Source organism: Aplysia californica, unplaced genomic scaffold (genome assembly GCF_000002075.1).
Source record: "Aplysia californica isolate F4 #8 unplaced genomic scaffold, AplCal3.0 scaffold00319, whole genome shotgun sequence".
NCBI classification, from domain to species: Eukaryota; Metazoa; Mollusca; class Gastropoda; order Aplysiida; family Aplysiidae; genus Aplysia; species Aplysia californica.
This window is the reverse complement of record NW_004797589.1, coordinates 192,143-209,063: the sequence shown is the minus strand read 5'-3', so window position 1 is coordinate 209,063 and position 16,921 is coordinate 192,143. Positions and strand designations below refer to the sequence as shown.

General features: G+C 39.0%; 1 protein-coding gene across 1 annotated transcript in view; it reads right to left on the bottom strand.

Annotated features, from left to right (window-relative positions):
- Window positions 1-1,310: 1,310 nt before the first annotated feature.
- LOC101858195 (probable pyruvate dehydrogenase E1 component subunit alpha, mitochondrial) overlaps window positions 1,311-16,921 on the bottom strand; it is a 17,868-nt gene continuing 2,257 nt past the window's right edge. The window contains exons 2-9 of the mRNA XM_005102268.2: window positions 14,871-14,936; window positions 13,067-13,240; window positions 12,278-12,404; window positions 9,469-9,560; window positions 8,332-8,580; window positions 6,412-6,548; window positions 5,186-5,294; window positions 1,311-2,282 (exon numbers count right to left, since the gene is read on the bottom strand). Coding sequence (XP_005102325.1) covers window positions 2,118-2,282; window positions 5,186-5,294; window positions 6,412-6,548; window positions 8,332-8,580; window positions 9,469-9,560; window positions 12,278-12,404; window positions 13,067-13,240; window positions 14,871-14,936 — 1,119 coding nt within the window. The 3' untranslated portion in view covers window positions 1,311-2,117. The remainder of the gene's footprint in view (window positions 2,283-5,185; window positions 5,295-6,411; window positions 6,549-8,331; window positions 8,581-9,468; window positions 9,561-12,277; window positions 12,405-13,066; window positions 13,241-14,870; window positions 14,937-16,921) is intronic.

Sequence of the window (16,921 nt, the reverse complement as noted above, 5' to 3'; positions counted from 1 at the left end):
ATGCTTATGGAATGGCCCGATAGGGGCGAACAGGCTATTTCTCAAATTCCTGTGGCAATGAAACGGTTTTGAAGGTTAGGCATAGTCTATTGTTCATTGGTGATTATGAACGTCTTTTTACATTTAATTTATGAGGTTTACGTCTATGGGTGAATTTGACTGCGACAATGTTTCAAAATTAGGAAGGGAAGCAGTGATTATTTGATAGACGCTTCGCCTCTCGACTAGATGAATTATGCCCCATAGCCCGAGCCTGTTGAAACCAGCAAAACAGTGCTTGTTCCATTTCCACTGTTACAAACTTGATTGCTCTCTGGATCAGCAATATTCTCAATTATTTCACCTTTTTTTTATAAAATGAAAGTTGATAAAGTTGAGATCAACATACAAAACGATTTGCACATTTGGGTTTATGACACTGATTTTTTTTTTTCAATCCACCTGTCCTAGGATCAGCCATTTTTCCTCCACTGAGAAGGTTTTCCACTTCTTTTCCTCCGCCATGGTCCACTCTCTACAACTTCATCTTAACTGTCCCCATCGTTTTAGGCAAGAAAAATTCTGAAATTATGCAAACTGAGCCCAAAAATGTGAAATTATGAGATTCGGTTAATTTTTTTATAAAGAATGAAAAAGGAAAATAATCAGAAATTAAGCAAAAAATGATCAAATTTGGCTAAATTATGCGGGGTGCATAAAACCACGGGGACAGTCTTAACTTAACCTTGCAGAATGCCGGCAAGCTGATGCATATTGTCATGCCGACACAAGGCAACTATAACTGAATGTGCCTTTCACTCTTTCACAACCGCGAGTCATGAGATCAACACTTTCTTTTCCACCACAGTTACTGCCGGTTTACGAAAACGAACTCCGGAAATACCGAAGCAGAACGAAAGAGCACTAATTTTAAAAAGGACCTGTAGTTAAGAACTCTTTTTCAGCCAGAGGAACAAAAAAAGATTGTCCGTTATTTATCTTGGAACCGCCAGCAGCCGCGACTCTGCCAGTTAGTGAAAATGGCTTCATCATCCGGTCCTTGGTAGTTTCTGAGATTTCCGGCAGATTTTAGGGTTCACGTGACCTTGCTGAAATGTTAAAATCGTAAATTCTTTCAGCATATGTTATAGTTTTTTTCAAAGAGCTTTCCAAATATATAGTTCTCTGGTCTGTGTATTATCAAATTTCTTACGTCTAAAGGAGTACCCTTATTCCTAAGACTTTCCCCCTGATTTAGTGCAAGTCTGCACTGACAGAAATACATAAAGAAAGACATATTTTTATTCAAATAACAACCAAAACACAAGAAATATGTTCTAATGGTTTATTTTAGCGTGTTATGAGCAATTCTCTAAATCTCATGACATGAATTGTACATATCTCAGTCTGAGTGTCTGAGAAAGCTTCTCCTGTACAAAAAAGTTCTGAGTACAGCACATTCACCCACTGCCATACTACTCCGGAGGCAAAAAAAATATACAGCAAACACAATTGATTGATACAGAAAATAAAGGTATCAAAGCCTCGTGAATACCGTCTCCACAGCATCCACTAAACTAGAATAAACCTCAGCTTTTCTCAACTCCGTACATGACAATATCACTTACTGCGTACAATGAGATTCTTTGGGTTATCCCTCTTTGCTGTTTTCTGTCTCTCCGTGAAAGTAGCAGCAGTGAGGCAACAAGATGCACTTTACATAGGAAATAAACGAATGGGGGCTCTCTTGATGTGAACAGTAAATATTTCACACTCTTTTAAGATACCGTTACACATTAAAATAATCTTTCAACTAAAAATGACATCACATTCTGTGATTTCAACACGGCGACAGCAAAGTTGCCAATGCCTTTAAATAATAACAAAGAGACATAATAAAATTTTGCCACTGCAACTGGAAATCTATTATCTTCTGCAGATCACAAGTAGGTTATTTCCACCACGAAATTAACAAACCCAACTCCTGTTTAAAAAAACCCAAACAAAACAAACATGAGCTTGAGAGTATTGCACGTTTGGCAATGAATTTCTAAACATCTCTAGAGTGTCAACTCAACATCAACAGTTATTTGAACAGAATATCACCAAAGGCTTAAGATTTCACTCTCAACAGCTTTTCATCGGGTGTCGCTCCAGATCGAGTCGTCGCAGCCCCGGACCTTCATGTCTTTGGGCGGGTCCACGTAGATGTGAGTATACAGTTCGTTAAGGGGAAGCTCAGGGTCCGTCTTGGCCAGCTCTGCTGCTTCACCAACCTCCTTCTTGACCTCATCCTCCAGTTTCTGAAACAAGACAAAAGAAGTTTTTAGTTTTAGTAAGAGCAAAACAGCACTTGCAACACAATAGCGACACATATAAGTGCCGAAGATTCGAGGAGTTGTTAGAAGAGACTAACAAACACAAAAAAGAAGGAAGAGACATAAGCATGATAGATGTTTGATAGGAAAGAAGGAGCATACCACACCAGAGCCCCTGCTAACCACCCACAGAAAAAAATAGCCTACTGTTTTAGTGGTTGCATTCAAGGTAAAACAATCTATCTGTTCGCGCGGTTTTAGGCACACAAAAAAAATCTGAAATTATGCAAACTGAGCCCGAAAAATTTGAAATTATGCGAATCTGTAAATTTTAACACAGAATGATAAAGGAAAAATAATCAGAAATTATGCCAAAAATGATCAAATTTAGCTAAATTATGCGAACACCCCGGGGACAGATCTATCCATACCCAAAACTGAAGAAGCTAGGAAACTGCACTGGCAAAAGAGAACTATTGAAAATAGCGTATAACTGCTGACAAAGCAAAGAACATAGCACTGCAATAATCAAATAAGAAAAATGTTTTTTATTATTTATATATTTGATTGATTAGTCGGTTGTAGAAGAGCCAAAACTGACTACTCCAGAATTCTATTGAATGGAAAACAGAAGAACAGGAAAACTGCTTTGACTATGAGCATGGAACATAAACAACAGAATAATTTGAACATAAATTTGGAAGCCAGCTGAACCAGGAAGAGAGATATCAATCTACACTAACTGGCCTTAGATCTTTACACTAAAAATTAAAATGTCTTAGTTTAAATTTTACATCTTGTGTGATGGTGCAAGTGCCTAATCAGGCCTTCGGCCCTTAATAAAATCTTCCAAAAGTGAATAGATACAATAGAGCACACTTATACTACAGAACACTCTTGTAAAGAACTGACAGTAATAAAGAACACATTTTTTTGCCTCTCTTTTTTTTCTCTTGGTGTCATTTTTATTTTGACGCATTAGCGAACATACGATAATGAACTGACAGCTGTAACAAACCAATTTTCTTGCTGAACAAGTCTTTTTCCTAACTATTTAAGACTAAAGTAGCGAATCAGCCCATCTCTTCAATTTTAGTAGAGTTTTTACGGCGCTCACAACTGCATAAGGTCATATGAGCCCAAAGCGGTGGATGTCAACAGAGAAGTCCTTACAGGGAATCAAGCTTACTCTGCTCACCTCTCTAGCCTCAACAGCACAAACTCTGCTTCGACTATCAAGGCACCCCGGAAATAGCGGGTCACAAGAGTGTGACAAACACACTAAAGAAGTAGAGGAAAACGACGATAGTAAAGATTAGGAAAGAAAAAGAAGTAGTTCCCTGTTGCAGTTCAGGCACAGTTATGAGCATGACATTGATGAATCAGCCCATTTACAATTCTACTGTGCATAAGAACATGTTAATATCCCCCTTTTGGGAATGACCCAAAGACTTTTCAGTCAGTAGCACTGCCTCGTGGGGGGTTAGCCCATCTTTATGAGTTGACCGAACCAAGAGATGCCCAACTGCCATGCGAGTCTGACTACACACTTATCGGCACAATTGTGGAGCAAGTAAAGGAAGCTTCTACTTTTCAAACAGTGAAGATCACGAGCAGATAACTGTGACAGTGAGCTTCGCGGAGGCAAAACAAAGTGCGGAGAAACTGAGAAATTATTTCGTAGTCGAAGGGGGGGGGGATTTTTTAATGTTCTTGAGAACGTGCAAAAGTTTGTTATGGATGTAGGAGAAAGGGTAAAGCAGCAAACATCCATTTATAACTTCCTTTTTTCCTTGTCTTAGGAAGAAATAAGTTACTGTACATCTAGCATCTGCGTTTGTTGCCAATTTTTGTCCAAAAAGTTTGCACAAAAAGTGGCAAAAGTTGCCATTAGTTTTCAAGCTTTCAATTCTCTGTGACGACATAATATAAAACAATATGTTGATAGAGGTAACAGTCTAAGGCACCGGAATTTCTTGTGCTCTGTTTTAAGCATCCAAAGTATCATTTGTGGTCGCCCAGAGTGTAAAAACGTAAAAAATAAAGGTTTCACAAAAGAATGAAATCAAAACAGCACGGATATAACTAACAACAAAAATTAACAAATTAGGGCACGTGTCCACCTATCTGAAGATAGGCTGTTTTAACCCTAAACGTGTGTAATTCAAGAAAAAGTAGGCCTACAGGATATTAAAATAAATGTAAATTATGGAATCACACACATTCCGGGTGTGCCAGTGTCAGAATTCACTTTTGGTGGACACACGCTCTAACATAACACATTTATATATTATAAAAAGGAGGAACAGCATCAAATTAATGACATTACGCTGTATAAACAAAAAAATCATCAGAACAATTTTTGTTATATTAACACACCAACAAATTAAAACACAACAAAGAGATTACTTATATTCTCCGCTTGAAAATAGATAACCTACACATGGACATCTTAAAACTTATCAAAATACATGTCTAATATATTATGAAGTAGCTTTGTTGTTTTGTCTTTTTTGAAAACTGCAAAAATTGCGGCCGCGATTCACGGATCAAAAAATGCCCAAAAATCGCGGCCGCGACTGCCGCGACAAACGCAGATGCTAGGTACATGTACCATGTATACTATTCCCAATACTATGACCGAAAAGGACTATGTGAGTAAAAATATGTTTGTGTGTGTTGACTGAAATAAAGAAATACTGATACAAAGAACTATTTTTTCGGCCTGGGCTTGTTCTTTATATCAGTGTTTCACAGTATCAAACACACATCCTGAGTGTGCCAGGTGAAACACCTCAGACGTTGGCACAATGCCAGCCTACATGTGAACCCAAGTAACTAAAATTACGAGGAATTAGAAAAAAAACCAAAAACAAGAATGAACTCACCTTGATCTCTTCATTAGTCACCAGTCCAGCGTTAATGATGACCTCCTTGAATTTACCAATGGGGTCACGAGTTTGTCTGACCTCCTGGATCTCTTCACGGGTACGATAGCTGGAGGGAAAGGAATAAGCCAGCTTCATTAGACAACATTTTGACTGGAATTTTTTCTTCTGACTCAATCACTCAATCACACATGAGAGAGACATCATTTAGCGATAAAAGCTACACTTCGGAAGGAGTGGACCAGTGAGAACATGTGAAGGAGAAGACCAATACCATACAAAGGCAACCGGGCGGGGGGGATGCAGTGAATAGTTAGCATCATAAGTATACCATACCAGTTTATGGGGGAGGAAGGATACCGGTAATAATAATAAATAACGAATTACATTTATATAGCGCTCAACCACGAGTAGGCTCTGAGCGCTTTACAATACAACACAATGTACCACAGTAACATAAAACATGTTCTGACTGAAAGAAAATCACTCCAAATATTCATCTTATTAATTAAAAAACAGAAATGACTTCAGCAGACATTTGAAAGAATCAAAAGATTTGATCTCCCATGAAGTACTCGGTAAAACATTCCAGATCTTGGGGCTTTGATATTCAAATGCCCTTTCACCCATTGTTTTAGTTTCATAGATGGTAAACGAAATTTCTTTTTGTCACCTGAAGACCTGAAACTGCGAGTTGGAATGTACAGTGTCAACAGATTTGATAAATAGGATGGTGCATTATCATTCAAGCATTTGTGACATATGGAGGCCAACTTGTACACAATTTTTTTCTCAACAGGAAGCCAATGCAATGTCCGTAAAAGAGGTTTTGCAGAGTCTCAATTTCTTTTCCATAAAACTAAACGTGCAGCATTGTTTTGGACAGTTTGAAGTCTTTCAACTTTCTCCAGTGATAGTGCTCATAACAAGGAGTTACAATAATCGAGTCTTGATAAAACTAAGTTAGTCGAGAAAGAGAAAGAATGTATGTCTAATGTCCATGTACTTAGAATATTTAATTTTGCAGCATTGGAAATAGGCGCTTGGTCCGGCTTCCTGCAACAGGTGCAGGAAACTCAAGTGAGTTAATAAATTTTTTAAAAACATGATGACCTAACACTGACACTACAGAATGGGTTCACATTTGACCTACTTATAATATCAGAAAGGAAACCTTAGAATGAGACAACAAATATGTTCAGAGAGGGTGTTTGTGTATAATTTACCTTGTTCCGGGATCACTCATACTGTGTCCATGGTATCTGTAAGTAGCAGCCTCAATGAGAATGGGCCCGTTCTTGAGCACAAAATCTTTAGCGAAGCGGGTGGCTTCTTTCACAGCCAACACATCCATGCCATCAACCTACGGACACAAGAAAGAATAGGCAGTGGTGAGATTTATGTAAATATTTGAAAAGAATGTAATTATATTTCTCTATTCTTTGGCATGTCATCTAAGCTCATTCCATGAACATCTTTCCTGCCTCTAATCTGTCATCCTTCGCTGTTCTTTGGTATTACTCTCTTTCTTTTTTTATTAGTTTTCAAGTCTGAGCTATTATGAGATGTTGAGACTTGTTTATGCTAAGCAAACCTCCACTGTCTTCTATTAGGTACCAAAAACTATATTTTCAAAGTAGCTGTATGTCCAATGTGTCTTTCCATATGAAAGGCCTACGTCTCTTGAGAATTTTGGTACCATTCTTTTACCTCTAAGTTAATTTTTAAGAAAATGGTAGCTGTTTAAATATGATCAAATATTGCTTAAGTCGCTAACTGGCTGCAACCCCATGTTTGACAGACAATAAAAGAGTACCAAGTGCACCAAACATCTCCACATTAACAGAGTACAATTACTATAACAGAAATGCCTAATTTTTTTCAAGACAGTGAGAACATTACAAAATCAGCATTTTTTTTTTGCCTCAAACACTAAGATCTGTCGTTATTTCGACAAAAACACAGAGCGTTGACCCTATACTGTAATATACTGTAGTGTACTGAGTGCTCCCTGCGTGGGGGGGTCACATGCTTTCCGAGTTTCGCGGAAGGATTGATACAAAATAATTCCAAGCCAATTACTATATTCTAATAGAAAATGAACTGATCTTTCTATTAATACCTTTTTCGAGCCGGTATTTTTACATATTTCGGGTTTTAAAAAAGGACCTTTGAGAACTTTGACGGTATTTTAAAAGGCTTTCTATTTAAAAAGCAAAGGCCAAAAATATATCAAAGTTCTACAGTTCTCTGCCAATAAAAAGATGGTATTTGATTATCAATCTTTCCGCGAAGCATTTGAACACATGCGTGTAAATTTTTTTACGCATTCCGACAGCGAGGGGCTTCGCTTTCCACTGCGATTCTCCACCTCCAAATACTCGGATAAACAACTAACACCACTGCAACGAGGAAAAGCAGAAGTTTTTCAGGGTGTACAGAATTTGGTGTTTTACAGCGAAAGAGCAAAGAAACAGCGATCTGAAGTACCCCGATTTCACCGAAACCAAGCACTCGGAAGGCCGCGAGGCCATATTTACGCTACCTTCTTCTATTCACCTTCTTCTCTTATGGGGTTTATATCATTGAAATCAAAGACTTCCACGTTGGGATCCCTCTCTTCCCACCAGACACCCAGGACATTTCTGAGACATCTGCCTATAAACCCTCTCAGCTTCATCATAATCCCTGCAAAATTGGCATTACTTATATTACATACTGGTAATCTTCTCTAGGACAAACACAGTCACCTTTTTTTTTACAGTGGTTTTTTTTTCCACTGTTTAAAATAGACTCACATATCAAGCCTATTTACATAACTTCCACAAGACTTGCATCCAATTCTTTGTCATTGAATTCTTTTCATCCAGACCTTTTCAAAAGCCATCCTATCAGCTAGAACACAACAGGGTACACAACTTTGACAAGAAATCTTGTTTTCCCAAACGCGCCCCAGATTTAATGAGTGCAAGTTTAACATCAGAAATGTAGAAACATACTTTAAATAAAAAGTCCCTTCTGTCTGGCACCAGCTCGTAGTCTACTTTTGTTCAAAATAGCTCATTGAATAAAGTTAACTCAACGGAAATGAAACATAGACAATAAAACCAAATTGTGAATTCGTCCGCACAGTCATGTCCCCTTACCCACAATCCCGGCACATAGTCTCCTCTTTTGTAGTAGGTCGTGCTGGCTGCAGCTCTCTCGGCAGATGTGCCCATGCCGAAACCGTTGTTCTCACAGACAAAGATGCACGGAAGATCCCACAGCTTGGCCATGTTAAAGGCTTCATAGAGTTGCCCTTGGTTGGCTGCACCATCGCCGTACAGGGCAATACACACATTGTCTTGTTCCTGGTATTTGTGCGCAAAAGCAATTCCTGCACCAAGGGGGACCTGCAGTATATTGAAGAAAAATAACACATTCATTCAATGTTCTATGCTCTCCCACCAAAACAACAAAGATTATTCAAGAGGCAAACTGTTCCATCTCTTTGCTTATCAGTGATTAAAGCCTATTCAGGCGGTGTGGGACATGGCTTCCTTGTCTGAAAATTCATAGTTCTCCCTTCAGGCATACACCTTTTCCAAACTGAACAAAAACTCTGATTTTTCAATAAGACTTACAACTTACCACTAATTATTTAGTCTCAATTATACTTAAGAATGTACAAGCTCAAGTTCTCCTTGTATAATGGAACATCTCACAAAAATTGAAAACTCTAAAATTAAATTAAACGTCCTTACTAGGAACCAGTACCAAACTACAACCTTTCTGCATTGAGAGTCCATCCCCTTCATGTACCACAAGCAAGTTTTCCTTTATCCTGAAAACTTTCCATTTCAAAAAACTGCCTTTTGAGAATGAGCTTCATAACATTATGAGTCCCCTTCAACCAATTTGATAAAGTCATATGAATAAGTCGTTCTTATAGACCTACAACTTTTTACCACCTTCATAATGCTGGCCAGGTACGAAAATCAACAAGGAAGCAAACAAAAATTTCATAAGTTTCCACAAAACCTCTGTAGAATGCACTTTGAAATAACATAGACTTGGCTGCCAATATAAACAAACACTTTTAGAGATCGTAAGTCCTACAATAATGTTCCCTTGCATATCATGATTAACAAGCACCACAGCTTACATCTCAAATGTATGTATTCCAGAGGAAATGTGTCATATTACAAAATCAATGCACTCAAAAACCCATCCAAAATAAAACTCCTTTAACACTCAAAGGCTTCATGTCCTGACACAAGAGTGGAATTAGCTGATCATACCTGAGCTCCAACAATGCCATTTCCTCCAAAGAAATTAGGTGAGTACATGTGCATAGATCCACCTTTGCCATTGGCACACCCAGTCTTGCGACCTGAAAAAAACCCCATATAAACAGAGTACAGAAAAAGCATAAGTAATCCAATTTTAAAGCTTTCTTTAAAAAGAAATCTGTAACCACTGTCCAATATTTTGTACTTCAACATCCAAACTTATTTTTAGTCTTCTCAAGTACATTCTCAAAGAATAGATTTTTTAAACTGAGAAAGTTCTAAGGAGAGGGAAAAATCAAATAGTGTTCGCATTAGTATTAGTGAGGGTGTGTGTCTCTCCCCCCCCCCCCCTCCTCTCTCTCTCTCTCTCTCTCTCTCTCTCTCTCTCTCTCTCTCTCTCTCTCTCTCTCTCTCTCTCTCTCTCTCTCTCTCTCTCTCTCTCTCTCTCTCTCTCTCTCTCTCTCTCTCTCTCTCTCTCTCTCTCTCTCTCTCTCTCTCTCTCTCTCTCTCTCTCTCTATCTCTCTCTCCTTTCTAGAGTGCCCAAAAAAAAACACATACACCATTACTACGTGACCAGGAAAGCATTTTTATCTTTTTTCTTTTTTAGAACGAAAAAAAGGCAGACTGATGCCAGAACAACAGAAAACACAAAGAGAAACAAGAGGGGACAGGAAAGTCAAGAAGCAGCACCCTCCAACCATCCAAGTCTATCTTCGAAAAAAAAAAAAAAAGGTAACTCAATTATAACAGATAAAAATAAAAACAAAACAGGAAATAAAAAGAAATGCAGCCTTCCAGAGATGTCCACCAATTACATCAAACGAACACCATCATGAAACTTGTGTGTGTGCCTGGTGAAAGGAACTGTATGACACATTTTGAGGATGTGCATTTTATTGTACTTTCTGAATAAAAATCAATTCTGAACAACTTGGGGGGGCCTTATCATTAAAAAGTAAGGGTGTTTTATTTCTGAACATTTAATGACCTCTTGGTCAATGGGGGGGTGGTAAAAAAGCTTCAATGGAAGTGGATTGAGTTCTCCAAAAGAATACTGGTACCGATCAATCAGCCAACTATGATGCTAGTCTCCGAAACCCTTGACAACATTTACGACTCAAAGTCCAAATTTAAAAAGCACCGTTTTAGACAATTAAACAGTTTCAAAGTGTTATCAAAACATTTTCAAAGCAAATTCACCATCCAACAAATCTAGAAATTTTGCAGCTTTGCTGATGAAGTGTTTTAGGATACATGAAGGCACAGAGCCTCCCTTCCTTTACTGTGGCAATGTACTCGTGCACACTAAACATCACAAGAAAGGACACAAGCTAACCTAAATTTTATACGCTGTGTGAAGGGTATTTTTTTTCTTCTGGTAAGTGTTTAACGGCGCTCGCAACTGCATAAGGTCATATGAGGGCGCCGGACACATTAAACTTTTTCAGTTAGTAGAAAATTTTGAATTTGCCCAGGTGGCGGCCAAAGCCTACTCTAATCGATTTTAGACCACAAAGGGAACTTTAACGTGCGCAACTTGCACACGGGACCTCCGAGATTTTTCACCCTTTTCCGAGAAGGCTAGGTGTAGATCGTTCCTACCAGAAGATCAGGGGTGTGGCTGAAAGACAGCAGTAAGAAGGAGCCAAAGAGTAGCAGTAGAAAGACTGCAGAAAGAGTCAGAAGCCCAGAGGAGGGGACAAAGGCAGGAAGAGGAGACGAAAGCAGACGACAGAACATTGCTAGAGAGCAGGAAAGGAGGCGAAAGGAGACCATTTTAGAGAAGAAAAATGTTTTGTCGCTACCCGGATTCAAACGCAGGACCATTGAAAGAGAGACCAACACCTTAACCTCTTGGCCACGAGAACCCCCCCCCCCCCCATGTGAAGGGGTTGATTTTTAAAAAGAAAAAGTTGTAGAATTTCACAGCTCCAGAAATGTAACAAGCTGACCTAAATTTTAGTGCGCGGTGTCATGGGGTTTATTTATATATTACTTAGCAGTAGGCTCTGACACAAAATGTTCTCACACAATTTTTGTTTCAGATAATACATGTACATAAGATGACTTGTGTCAAGACACATCTTTAAAAAATACATTTTTAGAGTAAAATAAACACAAAACTTTGTAAAATATTGATAGATAAATGGCTAAAAAATCATTTTTTTAAATGAAAATCAATTTTTGTACAAAATCGAGTTTTGATCTTTATTGCCTGTGTATGGTAACTCAGTTGGAGCAAAAGCATCTTGCGGTACTTTTCTCCAGGTACACACACAATTTTTCTTCCCACACTAGGCTGGGGACAACATTCCAAATTGCAACAGGGAACAACCAATCCCAGTCCCCCTCAGAGTCATTCCGGCTCAACAAGACTGAAGTCTCAGAATATGAGGCATAACTCCAAACCAAAATGATTTTATGTACATTTTTTTTGCAACCACAAAAAAAAAAAAAGAAATTTTAGCCTAGTAGATATCATCATAAGCATGAATGAAGAAGAGATTCATTCTGGATTTTAGCTTTTGCCACATCTGTACTAGTATTTTTGTTTTTTTCTTGGCACACATTGCGATGGGCAAATGGAAGTAGGGCAATATGGAGCTTCAAGGGGGTGTGGCACTGTACATTGCCAAATCTGGATTTATTACTATTGAAAGCAAACAGTGATGACTCACATCTCCAACTGATGCAGCATGGCAGTGAGTCAACAGACAACAGCTCAAAGGTAGGCGTCTTCATAGTAACAATAAATAACAATAGCAAACAACAACCAATCAATCAAAGACTGATTTTTTTTAAAAGCTCTGGGCAGACCTGTCAGTTCTGCCAAGACACCATGAACTGAAATGCCACGGACGTACGTCCAGCCGTGAGCTCTGTAAGCTGTGATGACTGAGTCTTGCGGGGTTATTGCTGCCTCCATTCCTACTGCTACAGCTTCCTGGAATTATCAAAAGCAGAGGTAGGATTTCTTCGACATTTTCTTATTCTGTTTGCAAACCTTAATTTAAAAAGAGCTTTTCTTTTTTCTTTAATTTAATATGTGCATCTGTCAATTATAGGAGGTGAATTTTAGTAAAATTTTGAAGTTGATGACATTTTGTTGTTTTTGCCTCCCCTTATAAAAAAAAATGAGATATTGGCTTCCGGGTCATTTTTAGGCCATATTTTGATCATTTTGAATTAAAAAAACTGAGCTTAATGCATGAACCATTGACTCTTGACTGAAGAAGTTTGGTTTGTGTAGCAACGTTCGTTATATTATTATGTGAGCAGTCTCTGAAAATAGTGTTTTTCATATTTTGCGACGTGTGCAAAAATATACATTCACAATATCCTTAAATACCATCCAATTGCAATAAAATCAATATCAAAATGCTCAGAATGAAAAGTTCCTTTGATCTTTGAACTAATTTTTCACCTAAAACCAATACAAAAGTTTATTGTCGGGTACCTACAATTAGTCAGTGAGATGATCTTCCATTGTTACACATTGGCATAGAGACATTCCGTAACTCAAAATATTTCAAACAAAACCAATGACAATAGAATAGTACGTTCCAACATCTACATAAAATATGCAGCAGCAGACATGCCACATACCTGTCCTGAATAAAGATGGCAAAAGCCCCGTATGATCTTAGACTTGTAGAGGTTTCCCGCTGTGGTCTCCATCACCCGAATCATCCTCATTTGTTTGTAGAACTTGAGGGCCTCTTCGCGGGTGTAAGTAACTTCTGTATTTGGGCCATTCTCCAGAAGATGGAGCTTGTAGGGCTGAGGGGCAGTAGGAAGAGGAACAAAACCCAGAATAAAAAGAACGAACAGTACTAGTGTACGATTTATCCGAATATCCACACAAAACCACCAACTAAAGGGATTACATTAAATACAATTTGGTATGTGATTGGTGGGTGCTCTGGTGTGGTTTGCTCCCTCTTTCCTATCAAACATCTATCGTCCTGATCTCTCCTCCTTCTTTTTAGTGTTTGTTACTCGCTTGTAACACCTCTAATCTTCGGCACTTATATGACCTTATCAATGTTATTGTATTATGTTACAAGTGTTGTAAAACTCTTACTAAAACTAAAATACAATTTGTCAATTAACTATCTTCTTCCTCGCCTATGACCGTAAGTGGAAACTTACAGGACTGTTTTTCCCCTCACTTTTATTCAATTCAAAAGCCTTTTGTGCTCTTAGAAAGGGAGATAATTTTAAACAACGCACCTAGACAAGAATCTCAGTGGGGCGGAAACAGGAAGAGACAGCTGTAACTGCGGTACATGTATTTCTTGCCATATCATCACATTTCCAAGTGGTTGGCACTTATCCAGGTAGCTCAAATTACAATTTTACATTCAGCACAGTTGCAAAGTCTATAACAGCTGAATACAATTGACAGTCTCCTTGGAGAAAGCATTAAATTGACTTGTACAGATGCATGCGTGTATGCATGCACGCATGCATGTGTGTATGCATGCACGCATGCATGCTCATACACAAACACACACACACACACACACACACACACACACACACACTCCTGCCCACAAAAAACTTAAACATTATATCAACCTTAATTTTTCTTTTGTGCCAAAAAAGTACAATTAATTAGGGTGTTGCCACACAAAGAGTTATGATGAGAACACATAGAATCTACAAATGAGAAAGACAAAGCGATTCTTGGAGAGTACAGCTAGTATATTAGAGACATAAAAACAAACACTGAGTAGTGAGAGAGACAGAATAGAGAGTCAGAGAGGGAGAGAGAGAGGGGGCTGACGTAGGGGGGAGAGACGTAGGGGGAGAGAGGGGGAGGAGGAGAGGGAAGGAAAGAGAGAGAGAGAGAGAAAAAGAGAGGGACGAAAAGAGGGAGATGGAGGAAGAGAGAGAGAGCAAAAGAGAGAGAGGGAGATGGAGAGGGAGAGAGATGGAGAGAGGGAGAGAGATGGAGAGGGAGAGAGAGGTGGAGAGAGAGAGAGAGATGGAGAGAGAGAGAGAGAGAGAGAGAGAGAGAGAGAGAGAGAGAGAGAGAGAGAAATGGAGATATATATATATATAGAGAGAGAGAGATGGAGAGAGAGAGATGGAGAGAGAGAGAGATGGAGAGAGAGAGAGAGAGAGATGGAGAGAGAGATGGAGAGAGAGAGAGAGATGGAGAGAGAGAGAAGAGAGAGGGGGAGAGAGAGAGGGAGAGAGAGGGGGAGAGAGAGAGAGAGAGAGAGAGAGAGAGAGAGAGAGAGAGGGGGAGAGAGAGAGTGGGAGAGAGAGGGAGAGAGAGAGAGCACAATTATGTAACGATAACTAAGGCAGATTCCCCTTCACCCAATTACTCACAGCATACATGTGACACTTGACTACTGATCAAATTATTTAAAATTAAACCACAAACTTATAAACTCACCATCACAGTATGAGAGGCCTCCGAAGCTGTGGAGAGGTGAGCTCCTTGAATGACCCCCGTGATCCACTAAAAAAGTGGGAAAAAAAGCGAAACACAAATCCCTAAATCAACATGAAAACAAGAGATCCATCAGCAGCTTTTTCTTCTTTAAAAAATCCACGAATGCCCCTCATGATTATCAGCAGAATCACATCAAAACACAACACCATACTTCCTGCCCACTGGGCAACTTTGAAACTGAAACAGTTAAGCACTACCATCATCTATTTCACATTGAAAACTAAGACTTAGTCTCCTGAGATAAGAAACTATATGTGAGGCATCATGGTAAAATCAAGCGCTCGTCAAAATAATGAAATCGAATTATTTGGGGGGGGGGGGGGGGGGGGCTCAACACCTTTAATGTCCCTAAACCACATTTCTGTGTGAATTTGACTGAAAAACGTTGATTAAAGGCACAAAATAAGTAATTTTTCAGTTTTCAACAACCCTCCAGCTACTGAAGTTACCAAACTTTGGCGGCCATTTTCTCGGTAATTTTACGACTGAAACCAGGTGACCCCACCTTCTTCAACCACAAATATCTTGACTTCTCAAGAGGGATATTTTTTTCACTCTTACTATAAACTCAATCTTTCTGAGAATAAAATAATGAATTTGGAAAGCGAAGCCATGTATTGATTTTGTGCCAAATGACAATTTTGGCTGAAACAACAGTAAAATAAATGATACTTCCTAACTAGTAACTAAATAACTTTTCAAAAAACAGCAAACTTCAAAAGAATTCACAGATAAAAAGCTACATTCATTTAACAAAAAATTGTAAACATTTAAGCTCTAAATCCAAAACGTGCAAGTACAAGATCAACTATGGACAGGTGTCAGGACATCCATGGGTGTAGGGGTAAGAGTGGGAGTGTGAAGAAAATCAAGAAGAGCAGGCCAGCCACCTTGTTGATTCAGAATAGAAGGAGCATAGTCAGTAGGGTAAGTCAATTTGAGATATAATTCTAACAGCTCTGCGGTTGGAATTCCAGTTTGCTTATATAAAAACTCCTTATCTCGCCCTGTCCCTTCTCCAAACCAACCAAGCAGGGGAAAACACGTTAGCACAAGTGGGGGGAGTCTGTTACAGTTAACAATCAAAGTACGTAAACTGTACAATTAGACGATTTCTTGCAAATAACCAAAAAATCTAGAGAACGGAAACCGGTCGGAGAAATAGAGGTCAAGTTTATTTTCCCGAGCGTTCGGAGAAATAATCACTTCGTATAAATTTCCACCAAGTCCAGGTAAGAGATCTTAACTTTACAAAAGGACTGGATCAGTAAATGACTACTAAAAATAACACCCAGAATGTCTACCTTTATCATCATTCATGAGAGGCTAGTTTAATTATTAAATTAATATTGTCACTGTGGTCAGGATATTTTCATGCTAGTTCATACTAACAAAGTTAAGGCAACACGGCTGCTGAACACATGAAGCTACAGCGAGCACCTTGCACACCTTTGTAACTGGCCCAAATATAGATGATGTATTTCCGCCATTTATTTTTTAAATCATCCGGGGCTTCCCTCGGGAGTTGACTAGATCTTACCGTGGCGGGCCCGCTTTGCCGCTTGGACGCGCGATGGGCTACGACACTAGATCTCGTTCATCGCCCACTTCTTGGGCTGTGTGTGTGTGCGTGTGTGTGTGGGCGCTTGTGTGTATGTGTGTGTGCGAGCTTCTGTGTATGTGTGCGTGCAAGTGTGTGCGTGCGTGTATTTGTGTGTTTGTGTGTATGCACACACGCGCTGGAGTGTGAATGTGAGTACAAATTTGAGGAGAAGGTAAATTTGAGGGAAAAAAATTGCTGAGACTGTTCTACCTATAAAAGATAACACAAAATCAATACACAAGAAAAAAAGGCAGGCTCTATTTCTCTGAACGATCGGGACAACAAATTTGAACTATATTTTTCCTGACAGTTTCCGTTCTCGAGATTTGTTGAATGGAGTGGCCCGTGAGCGTGTGTGTGTGTGTGTGTTCTGTGTGTGTGTGTGTGT